At 47.8% G+C, this 12523-nt stretch overlaps 1 protein-coding gene across 1 annotated transcript; it reads left to right on the top strand.

Moving 5' to 3' along the window:
* Positions 1 to 776: 776 nt before the first annotated feature.
* LOC126523307 (uncharacterized) lies at positions 777 to 12313 on the top strand. Its single transcript, XM_050171958.3, has 5 exons — positions 777 to 1018; positions 5518 to 5814; positions 6534 to 6784; positions 11422 to 11649; positions 11818 to 12313. The coding sequence occupies exons 1-5, from the start codon at positions 872 to 874 to the stop codon at positions 11969 to 11971; spliced, it is 1077 nt and encodes a 358-aa protein (XP_050027915.3). The 5' UTR covers positions 777 to 871; the 3' UTR covers positions 11972 to 12313.
* Positions 12314 to 12523: the final 210 nt, after the last annotated feature.

Raw genomic sequence — 12523 nt, 5'->3', positions numbered from 1 at the left:
TGCGATCACTGCAGTTTGTGATGGAGTCGCTGGCGTAGGAACAGCGCTTTTGTTTTTCTACCAATTTTTTACTTCGTGGTTGCGACTTGACTATGACATTCTGCTGCTTAACCACTTGTCACGGCCTCGGTGGCCACATTTTGATGGGGGCAAAATGCAGAAACGCTAGCGTAATTAGGTAGTGCTGCATCTTAAAGAGCGCCAGATGGTCATAATTATTCCAGTGCGGTCCAATACGGTGTCGCCGGTATTCCGAGTGTTCTTTTGGAGCGGTAAACTCTTTCAATCAATTTATCATGCTTTAGGTGTGGGTTCAGGTACGATTGGTTGCAGGCTCTCTTATCGTCCAATTTCATTTCCCTTTGAGAGCGCAGCTTTTAGATCCCCGTTCCTGAGGCGAGCATACGCGTTGTCCTATACGTGACTGAGCGAACGAGCATAGCGAAAGATGAGAGCGAACGTGGAGCGCAGCGGGGATGTAAAAATTGGCGAGAGCGAAAAGGCGCGAGGAGGAAAGGGGTGAGGAGGGTGTAGCAGGAGGGTGCCTCGCTATTCGCAAGATTAGCGAGGCAGTCACGTCGCGCTTAGCTCCGTTTGCAACCTGCCACACGAGAAAGACTGTACAAGCCAACCAATATATCGCGAAATGAAAACACGTATAGAGCTGCGCTCAAATTTCGCATTAGGGAGTATCGTAATAATCGGTAAATTTTGTTCTCATTATTTCTACACTTCAATTAAAGACATTTGCTTACGTTCACTTGATTTTCTTTTATTTCTTTGCATATTCTTGTCAATAACTAAGCAACTGTGCCATTCACGAAATCTTCGACGCAGAGACAGGTTCCAGGCGCCCTTTCTGTGGCACGCGATGATGGCTATTATGACGGTGCTTCTTATCACCGCTGTGGTCGCGGTCTTCATGGACCTGCATTGGGCCGCCCAACTTCCTGACGAGGAGCAGCTCACTCTGGTCGACTGGCAGGAACCGCACCACACGGAGGAGCGGGCCGTCCCGGTGAGCACTAAGAAAGCGCCCCAATGCCACCCATAAAATATTAAACGCACTTTAAATAAGCACGCGCATAATGTACAGAATGTAGTGACGATCGTCTATGGTGAACATGGCCGCTTTCCGCTCTGCGAGGAACCCAAATTTTTTTTTTATGGAAAAAAAGAAATGATCCTCTCTTCTCCGGGCTTTCTCGGTCCGTTCTCCACACGCTGTGATGCAAGCAGGGTCCCACACGTGACGTCACGAGGATGAAGGCGTCGATTGGTTGATCAATGATTGGTTGTGTTTTGTGAGGAGGAGGGGACTCGCTCATTGTGCGCCCTCATGGAGGAAGGAAATAAACTGAAAGGAAGAGCATTACGTCACGCAGCTCGCCCTTCAAGCCGGCTCTCTGTGAAGCCATCCCCATCGCTTTTTCTCTCTCAGGGGATTGACCCAACACTTGACGCTGCGCTACGCGGACTTAGTCTAGTATGCTTGGTTTACACCTATTTTTAATCGATGCGGCACTTGTTCGGTTTTCTAACCAGCCTGTGCACATGTTCTCCCAATATCATTGTGCATGTTTCGGTCACCTATTGCAGCGTATGCATTTATCGTCCTCGTTGCGACGTGCAAGTGCCGCAGCTGTGCGTCGCTATAGTACTCGTTGTCTTTTTGTAAAGGCGTGGGCGGCCAGCGCGGCATCGCAAGAAACAAAGGCTAACTGTGTCTTGATCACCTGCGACTTTTCCTGTGTTCAACATTTACCCCTGAAGCTCCCTCCTAGTTCTCTTCTTTGTTTCTTTGTCTATATACGCCACTGAGCCTTCTGCTGAAGCTTCCGTAAAATCGGCGTAACGCGCGAAGGGCGATCTGAAGTGGATGATGGAGGAGCGTGTCTTGTGTGTTCATATGAACCTTAGCTTTTGCTTCACTGCATATTACAGGGCTCGCCGAAAAGGGACCTGCGCCTATGGGGAGAGTAGCAAAAACAATTGAAAAACCGCGCTTGACGCCATGTCCTTTGCCAGACGCCTGTAATGCTGTCATTACAGCATCACTGAAAAATTTATCTACGCGCCGCGGTAGCGCAGTGGCTATCGCGGTGCTGCCATGGTCGAGATCGCAGGTTTGCTCCGCGGTGCGGCAGCTGCATTTCGCTGGCGCATAAATGCAAACATGATCGTGTAGTTTGACTAAGGTACGCGCTAGAAAACCTCGGGTCGTGCAACAAGGCGCAACACGACCAACAATCCTCCAGGCATAGAGATGAGTACGTCCGGGAGTAGGAGTGGAAGGGTTTATTTACATATTGAAACAAATAGTCGGATTCTACTCAGAGTTCTCTCAGTCCCACTCCAGAGGTCCTCTTTAAGCAGTTCTTTTTTGTTTCGTTTTTTTTTTCTTTTTTGTCGCGGCCAATCGGAGGAGCCGTACTGTTCACATAACTCCCCCCATGACGTCTCATCGTCCCACCATGCTCCGCCTCCTACTCGGGCGAACCAGTTTTTTCCCATATCTTTTTTATTAGCTAAAATAAGGTACATGCAGGTAATCACAAATATAACGTGCTATTTACGTACCTTACAGTATTTTTCCACATAGTCTCCACACCAATTCAGAAAGGTGTCCCATCGCAGCACTAAATTTGAGATGCCTGTGTTGTTAGTCGCTGAAGCCCCAAGCTCCCCGAATGTTCATTGTCTTGCAAGTATTCACGGCCTTTTGCGAACTCACGCCACCACCAGCTCACACTTCTCAAAACGAGAGATCTTTCCTCATACATGGGTTGCATTTCCCTGTGGATTACGATGGGCGGTCGTCCCTTGCTCTATACAGAAAACGAATCACACTTCATTGCTCGCACGCCGTGGACGTGTGAAGCATAACCGCCATCTTGAAAACTGACAGCACCGCCGTTCTGCGGAGCTACCGGCATATAAGGCCGGTACAAAGAAGGTCCGCCGCTGGGCATTAATATGTTGACTTCGCATTTACAGGTGTAATTTGGCTAAAAAAATAGGCGCAAGGACATACTGATTCGCCCTCGCATGTTTCACCATCACCCCCGCATACGTCGCAACCGCGTAGCAATTTGGGAAACCAAAGTCGACGCCGTTTTTACTGAAGTCTTCGATGTTGGCCCCTTTTATCAATTAGTGAACTCTCCGTGACGGTCAACTTGTCAGGGTCAGGAGAGTGGACCTCATAGTAGTTACCGCCTCCATGGAGGACGGTGGTTGTCGCCTCGAAGTAAGCTCCTTTTGTTTGCGCGTCACATTTTATGTCGGGCCCCGTCGGCGTGCCTGCGGGTACTAATGAAAGGGCTGCCTCGTGGGGAGCGCCCAAATAATGCTCATTGCCTATTTGCGGCGTAACAGGCTCCCCCGCCGTTGTATGTCCAACGGCGAGTGCTTGCCACTACTGTCCTCGGTGCGGCTTTGCTGGTTACTAACTATTCTACAAGGTACTCTTGCGACCAGCTTTAACAGCCATTCGGTCTATAATCAGCGTACATCGAGGGTTCACTCAGCGTACATTCAGCATGCAGTGTTCAGTAAGTGAACCGTCAGTCAGGACACAATGCGGGACCTTATATTGCAACATCAGCTCTGACCGAACCCTCCATTAAATACACGAAATGGCTTTTCATTGCAGTGGTAAGGGGAGTTTTCACAGTATTAATCAAGCTTGCGGGAGCTCTTACAAATGACCGTCACGAACATCGGGATGGCTTCCGACAGACGCCGTACCATCCGGCCGCTCCAAGATTCGTTGCAGATTCAGTAATCCCTTAGTTCTCTTTTAAAGATTTTAGCACACACTCTCTTGAGCTCTCACCAGTCTATGTGGTGGCTGCAAAGCTTTATCTTAAGCAATGGTATGAAAATTGCTCCACGAGCTTGGATGACCGCCAAAGGTCAACGCTACCGTCATCATGCACGCGCGCGTGGCACGGAAGTGGTTAAACTGGAAGGGACGATAGAACAAGTTTCCGGGCATGGCGAAGGTATAGTGCAGGGGTTATAGCAAAGGCGTTTGTGAATTCTTGGTTATGTAATCACGGTTGATAAAAGAGAGCTCCAGGACTTCCGAAAGGCGGGAGAACTTCCTTATACCGCTTCGCTTTATGTATGAGTTGCCGGTATGCTAATGCACCTGGGGTTTCTCTTGAGTAGAGGCGAAGAGTTCAACTCTTTTTACAAAAAATACCTTCCCTTGCAGAATACTATCGATGCTATAACTGCTAAATTAGTGTACCATATCCCTGTTAACCAAACGAATACGCAGCCCTGACCGAAAGGCAGCCAGCCCGCTCTTGCAGCATCATCATCTTTTCGAGCTCAAGAGTAGCAACTCGTTCGCGATATTCAAGTGTACGATTAAGGCTTGCCTTGCCATTTCCCAAGTCTCTAAATTGTGTTCTTTAACGGCCCTGATGTCTTTGGAGGTAAAAATAATCAAAACGGTTCTTGTGAAACAGAGTCCCTGACTTCGGAGGCCCTGTGCGGTGTACGAGCACGATTTCATTCTTCATATGGTAGCGTATGCTGAAATGACTCGTGTTATCATCATTCGTCTAAACCTCCAATGCCCGATCTCAGGGAATCAATCCCCCATGCTGCAACAGTCCCTTGAGTGAAAGTTGTTCCGTCTTAACGTCTTTCCCAATATGTCCTTTCCTTCAATAATCGAACGCTCACACAAACTCGCAACAGGCGGATAGGAAGGACATCGTCCTTGTGGATAGTTCTGTTGATTCCGAATGCGCTGGGTTTTTGTGACCCTGCGAAAAGCACAATGCTCACATTTCCTTCATACGTGGTAAAGTGACAACAGTAAGCGTAGCTCCTTGCATGAAACGTCTGTTGGAAATAATTGGCCTGCTTGTTAATATATGTAAAGGGTGCCAGAAACAAAAAGCACACATACATTTTGACCATTAAATTCAACTCTCTTGTTATTCACAAAACTTTTATAGCAAGAGTCCTCGGCTGGGTAATCTGACGATCCCTTTCGTTTGATTCTGTGCCTTTTTTATCATTCGCTGTTCACGACTGGGCGATCCTAGAGATAGCAAAGGCGTAACGCCACTCGAATCAATGGCAAAGCGTGAAAATAAAGAACAAACTCAATCGCATTCTTAAATTATCCCGGGAATGAAACATTATTTTCACTCGGTCGTACCACACCGAAGATGAACCGCTCTCTCCCTTTACAAATCAATTGCCCGTTTTATGGGAAAGGAACCATGATACTGCCTTCCAAACCAGGCACCAACTTGATCACTTAGGCTGCAAGTTTCTAGGAATGCAATCCGCTCGATTCTATGCAACTCTTATTATCAAGCGTTCACGGCCGGCTGATCGTATTAATACCGTGGGTGGAGCATCGCTCCGGTCAGTGACGAAACACAAGAAGGGCGAAATGAAATAGCACCCGAAAAGGCATCGCTACAAAATTGCGCCCCTATTCAGGTTATCGCAAGCCGTAAAATGCGGGGCTCTGCCTGATCGTAGGCCGTTAAACCTGGAAAAAAGACCAACCCCTCAGCCGCGCGCCCCAAGGACGACAGCTCGACTCTCCGACCAGGGAAAGGTCACAAGGCAAGGAAAGCCGCGAAGAATGCCGGCAGCAGGGGCTTGGTCGATGGAGCAAAGGCTGCAGGTGCAGCGCAACCAATGGTAGATGTCGACCCGGCCACCGGGACTGCTGAGCCCCACGCGAACCGAGCCTCGGAGACTACGCCAACCACGGATGATGAGCACTACGATACAGACGTCGCCGAGAAGCCCTTGCCACCGATACACGAATCGGTGAGGCCCTTTCGATATATCGGGTGTATTGAATTTCTGAAATCCTTAAATTTTAACACTTAAGAAAATTTTCACGATCACCTGTGTCAGAGAGAGCCATTTAAGTGCTTCGGTTGCATTACTAGAAGTGTTGGGCATTACTTGCATGAGAAATGAAAATGCATACTCGACTAATGAACGAAATAGCAGCACTCAGTTTTTAACCAATTATTTAATGTCACATATTGCAATTTACTAATTGTAGCCCGTGAGTTTGCAAAGCATGTCGAATTGGAACGGATTCTGCGGGTGACACTGGCTTTGAGATATGTATTTATGATGTGTCCGACAAAATATATTAGCGTTAGATTATTTCTAGGTCCTGTTGTTTGCCAGAGTTCAAACCAGAATATGGTAAACGGCCAAGTTTGAATTTTAACAGACCCGCTGAGATATGGCGTTGCACTGCTAAAAGCGCAAAGTGCCGGATTCAATGCTGGCAGCGGTAGCCGCATTGTGATTGCGCCGGAGTGCACAAAAAAAAAAGAAAACACTTGTACCGTCCATTGCAAGTTTGTTATTCAACCCCATTGTCGGCCAAAATTGCTCCAAAGCCCCCCTCCCTCCTCCCAACGGCGTGCCACATAATTAGATTGTGGTTCATGGACGTCACAACCTGGACTTTATATATACCTTTTTTTTATATTCCGACGTTGTGCGGTTGCATTTCACGCGCGCAGGCGTCCAACAAGTGCGGCGACGCCCTGTACACCTTCTGCAACATGCTGTACCAGTTGTACCACTACCGAGCCAGCAGCAACGAATGCGTGTTTACCGTGACGGAGAACGTGCGGGTGTGCAACCGCAGCCCGGACCGCTTCGCCACGATGGACGATTGTCGGCGCGTCTGCGTAGTCCCGGGCATCGATGACCTGGTGGCCGACAGGCCAAAAGTGTGCTCGACAGGACCGCTCTTCGCGCCCTGCACCTGGTGAGAAACGTCTCTGGCGAATAGCAGGGTTGTCGGAAGGAGGTGAAATTCCCACGGCGGAAGTGAATAGACGCGGTAACAAGTGTCAAGCGCAAGGAAAAAGACGCAGGCACAGAAAAACGAACATCAGTTATCAACTACTGCAAATCAGTACGTTAGCGAAGTGAATACAGATGGCGCTTCGGAATTCGGAATAAATACGGGATTTTAATATAGTAAGCGAACCGCTGCGCCCTCCTATGTGTTACGATTATGGAGGAAGGAAAGACGTATCTCTACGAAAGAGCGTCGCGGGACAATCTTGAAGCCTAGGCACAAAGAATGTAAAGACTCGCTGGGAACATGCCTTTCGACGTGATAGGCAAGCAGCAATTTCTAGCTGCCGAGCGCGTTGAGCGTATAAAGGAGAAAAGGGGTGCCAAGATCAGATCGTTACGGGGGCGTCACTAACAGATACTACGAACCAAACAACGCCATGAAACATGTGGCACCTTTCAAGGCCTAGTTTGCAAAAGCCATCTCACAGATAAGCTCCGAAGAGAAGGAGGGGAGAGGTCAGAGGAGGTTGCCTTAGCGGCCTGACGTCATGTTTCCTCCGGCTCCTTTTCTATTTTCCTTGGGTACGATGATGTAACCAAGACTATCACTCCAATCTGGCGTCCGATACCCGGTTGCGCATCTGAGTTTTATAGATTAGCATCTATGGGAATGAGTGTATATGTATGTATGTATGTATGTATGTATGTATGTATGTATGTATGTATGTATGTATGTCGCAGGACAGGGGTAACTGGCGATCGCAGGGAGAGGCCTGCGTCCTGCAGTGGACATAAAATGTGCTGCTGCTGAGCTGATGATGATGATGATGACTATGATGTAAGGTAGTAGATGATAACGGCTTCCGCTACCCAAGCACCGTAATGTACACGATAGACGTCTAGAGAACACATAGCGTGACGTACGTTTTGTCGTTGCCATATTACGGTGTTACCGAGATTTTATTTCGACGAATACGAAAGCAGCAACGCTAATGACGACAGCTCATGGCGCTGAGATCATAATTCGTCTCGAACGTTTTTCTTTTACACAGCTCTCAGTTTCGACATTGAAAAGGAAAAGACCCAAAAACGATACCTCATGATGATCCCCGCCAAGATGGATCAGTCAACACGGCTTCATTACACTGAGCACGACGGCAGCTTCACCCTTTGCCGTGAAGGTCGCAGTACGTTGATGAAGGAGTAAAGAGACGTTCATGTAATATCTTCAAGTTAAAGAACTTTCCCAAGCTAATGAAATCAATCATGAAAATGCTACTAGGACGTCTGTCATAGTGCGTGTTTCTTTCGAACGTTAGGTCCTATAATTTAATTTGTTTCTCATATTTATTTTGCTGTACGTACGAATAGACAAAGTGAAAACATTTGGTTATCGCAATACCACTTCTCTTTTTTCGCACTTTTTCGAATATCGCCAGCAGCATGACGCCTATCGTCGCTACTGACGTCATTCTTTTTTTTTTTTCGTATTTTACCACCTTGGGCGCTATTCTGGACATTCCGCCATTTTCTTCGATGCGTGACGTACAGGCGACGCGAATAAAATGGCACTGATGGCCCCATTTTGCTTTCGTTTTGCCTTGACGTTTTGCCTAAGAAACTCAAATGAAGGCACGGAACCTAAGGTTCTCTGTAAAGCAAAACAGTTTTCGTCCGCAGTAAAAATAAATCAGCTAGCTCAAAGTGCATGATTATTCCGTCGAAAACGCTTCTCGCTTCCGTCGTCTCCTGCGTACAAGCCGTCGTCTGCTTCATTAGCTAGGATGCGTGTCCCCGGGAAATGGAATTAGTCATCGCATGTTGGCGCCAACGCGCTTGTTTTCTTCATTGAGACAACATACGCGACCTAGCAGTGGATGCGCGCGCGTTTTAGGCCACGTTATCACTATCTCGTGAAACGTAAGTGACTCAGCCGAACTCGGCTGGCTGAGAAAGGCCGAATATCACCGATAGCGTTGCGCGCGCCGGGGATATCCACTAGCGCGACGCAAGCGCCGACGCTGCCATTTCTTGTTCACTTCACTGGTTACTCGAATCGCGGGAGGAAACTTCAAGGCGCCGCCTTGCGTACATTCTTTATTATAAATTAAAAAGATGCCGTTGTCATAACTTTTGATTGTGCGAAAATGCATTATTCTTGATTAGAATAGAAACGCAGCAGCGAAAAGCGAACAACGTTGCAGGAAGTTTGCTATGTTCAATCAATATTATTTCCTGTGAACGCGTTCCTTTAGAAAATGATGGCCCAAAATACAAATGCCAACACAACCCGAGAGCGATGCAAATACTACGAGCACGGGTTATGAACAAAAGATTTTCATGGCTCCAAACGACGGAAAAAATGTGGCGATACGCATTCCTCTCGACCGCCATTGCATGTGGCTGCTCATTAGCGTAATTCTCGCGGCTCGTCACACCACAAATTATGGCGGAGAATCTCTGCAATGGCGGCCCAGCGCAACGTCACGCAGCGTCAAATTGACGTTTACGAAACGGCCCTTCCGGTGACGCTCCTCACGGCATTCTCCTTCAGCTAATCAGCAAGCTGACATGGCATCTATCTTGGATCGCCACCACATATTCGTGAAATTGCAAGTGCATTGCAATAGCTTCTGTACGCAACCACTCACTTTCTTTTTTGAAGCGCTAACATCGCAATATAGCTGCCAAGGAGCAAAAAAATGTATTAGTCGATAAAATTTGCAGCTCCACGTCAGGTTTCGTCAGCTTGATGAAAACGTAAAATTGCATTTTGCAAAGCTTCCGTCTCCCGGCCCAAATTTCAAGGCATGTGAGCTCTCGACAGCCAATCAGAGAGTAAACATGGTGGGTAATGGCGGCCGTGCAGCCGCCATGCGGGTCGAGAATAGCACCCCTTCTATCACATTTCAGGAGAAAACGGCGCTTAAAGAATTACCTATCGAAATACGTAAACCAGATTCTTCTGGGAACTTCTCTAACCATTCTTTTTCCTGTGACATGACTTGAAGTTGTGCAAGCTGGTTTACGTTGACATTTACTTTTGTTGATATAATTTCTACAATAAAAATATTGACTCGCCATACCGGACCTGCGAAAGTGGATGTCCAGCGAAGCTGTTGTTTAGAGTAATGGTAGTAATCGTAATTTAGAGTAATGGGAGTAATGAAAGTGCCTGCTTTTTTGACAGCACGCCACCACTGCTTGTATTGCCGTTTCTTTATGCCTTTGCCACTCCTAGCATTCACGCTGCTCCTTGGGAACTCTAACTGTGCATTGCCTACCCATAGCAGTGCTGCAACAAAAATTGAAATAAATTGCTAGGCTGGTTCTTTTATAAACGAAAACTACTGACATCACTCCCCACGTCGCAAGCTGCCGTCGCCGCGGCAGCTTGCGCAACAGTAATATTTAACGGGAACCGTATACGGGGAGCGCTGCGTGCATCGCATTATCAGGAGCGCCTCGTCATCAATTATGTGGTTCGGATGCTTGTTTCGTGCCTGTTCTTCGTTGAAACGAATACTGCTCTGTATCTTGCACGCCTGATTCCAAAGAATGTATGCACTTTTCAGTTCACTTTGCGGAGTGCTTGACGCCTGCTTCCCCGCTGCGGGTCGGCCCGCTATTGCACTACATCCGGGATCGGTCCACATTGCTTGGCCGCGGACAGAGACACGAAAAATACCGAACAGTGAAAGGCTAACAGCTTCGCTTTAAAATGCATATTCCCACGGTCATCATTATTTAAACTACATTAGACAGCTTCTTGTGTTACAAAACATTCCGATTGGCTCAATATGACAGCAATTAACATTAGGTTGCTCACCCGGCTGTGTACTACTATAGAATTTAAAAGTGTGAGAGACTTATGCGAAGAGCACTGCATATCAGTGTAAATGCAAGTAAATGGGGCAAATTGTACAAGCCCTGCTCAAATAAACGCATTGTGATTGCTATAAGAGTGATCATTGAATTGTATTGCAATGAAAATGCGCAGTACAATTCAAGAACTCTTATTAGGGGTCTATGAATGGAAAAATTCCGACAATGTTTGTCAAGCAAAAATCGCATCGTTGTAATAACTCTATATTTGAAAACACTTGAGGCGAGTGCACTGTGGAAAACGATAGTGATAATTTCATATAAGGGGACTCGCCTGTCAATGTGTCAATGGGTACGCATCACAGCCAACGACAACGCCCTGTCCCATGGCTCCAAAGCAGGCAACATACGCACTCAAGCGCTATGACCACATCGCCTAGGTAGCGTATCGCGCATCGGGCTGGGCTCAGGGGTTTCAGAAGTCATTAATTAAGGGTAGCCCTATACTCCGCACATCTTCTGAAGAGGTTATGTATATTACGGTATTACGAAATAAGTAGCAACGTCATCGAAACCGCTCTCCTGAACAAGCACGTAGTGCTCTAGTGAACGAGCGAAATTATGATCATCAGACACATAAGTCCAACTTAAGAAGTAATAAAGAATGGAATTTGCACATTGACATGGTGTCAAGGTAATCCCTCCTGATAATATGAAGGCGTTTTATGAGTGAGTTGTGCGGCCTGTGCGCACCCATCCTGTGGCGTAACGCAGGCGGGACGTGAAGCCCACATGGGCCATCTTCGACGGTGTGCGATGCGTGCGATGGCCCTTCCCCGATGGGCTCTGTCCGGCAGCCAACAATACCGCCGTGTTCTCCAGCCGCCAAGAGTGCGCGGACAGGTGCCTTAAGGCTGTAGAAAAGTGGGGCGCCAGCCCTCCACGTGACCCATGTCCCGTCGGTCCTGGACCAGCCGAGGTGTGCGGACCGGAGGTGCTCAGGTATGGGACTGCTACAGCGCGGCTGTGTGTGTGTGTGTGTGTGTGTGTGTGTGTGTGTGTGTGTGTGTGTGTGCGTGTGCGTGTGCGTGTGCGTGTGTGTGTGTGTGTGTGTGTGCGTGTGTGTGTGTGTGTGTTAAGCAAGTCTGCTGCCTTGCGCAAACTCCGCAGGTTCCCTTACTTCTCGCATCATTCGGCCAACAAGTGCTTCGTAGCTTCGGAGGACTTTCTCGCAAGGCGCCGCTGTCTCACGGCACCTACCTTGTTCGTGAACGAGCAGAAATGCCGAGAAAAGTGCATGGGGAATCCCCGGACACGTCGCTGACGCTCGCACAGGGGCGAGAAAAGTGCTGTGCCGCATTTCAAGAACCGCCATCGGCCGGGGAAGGCTCTCGTCGATTCTGGGATGGGCACGTCCTTACGCCAACGCGTGTTCGGTCATCGTTTGGGCAGTGTGTGTGGCCTGGACAAGTCGTGGACATGTATTTGCGCGTGCATCATTGTAAATAAATCTAATATAATCATCTCGAACCAACAGAAATGCCACTGCACTTCTATCAAATTAAATTGACTGCTAAAGGTGGTGGTTGGCGTCTGAAAAAAATGGTGTTTAAATGCGCCTGGAGGATAATTTACGTGCTTGAAGGGTCAGAAAGCCTTGTTAAAGTGAAGCATTTGAGTGCGCAGGCGCCGACAATGGGTCTGTAAATGTGCAGCAGCGACCTTGTCTGCGCTTTGGTAATTTTTTTATCGTATGAGTTTTTTTTCGTTCATCATGATTAAAAAAAATATTCGCACATCGTCGCCATTGTCATTGCCATCTCCGGTGAAATTTCTTACATATACTTTGCGCGCAAGGACAAAGTGGTATTTGAAA

Source organism: Dermacentor andersoni, chromosome 6 (assembly GCF_023375885.2).
Source record: "Dermacentor andersoni chromosome 6, qqDerAnde1_hic_scaffold, whole genome shotgun sequence".
Lineage (NCBI taxonomy): Eukaryota > Metazoa > Arthropoda > Arachnida > Ixodida > Ixodidae > Dermacentor > Dermacentor andersoni.
The sequence above is the reverse complement of the archived record's forward strand: the minus strand, read 5'-3'. Positions and strand labels throughout refer to the sequence as shown.

Coding starts and splice junctions, on each gene's coding strand:
- LOC126523307 (XM_050171958.3), top strand. CDS start 872: ATGATGGCTATTATGACGGTGCTTCTTATCACCGCTGTGGTCGCGGTC. Junction 1,019..5,517: donor CGGAGGAGCGGGCCGTCCCG/GTGAGCACTAAG, acceptor GCCTGATCGTAG/GCCGTTAAACCTGGAAAAAA. Junction 6,785..11,421: donor CTCTTCGCGCCCTGCACCTG/GTGAGAAACGTC, acceptor GGCGTAACGCAG/GCGGGACGTGAAGCCCACAT.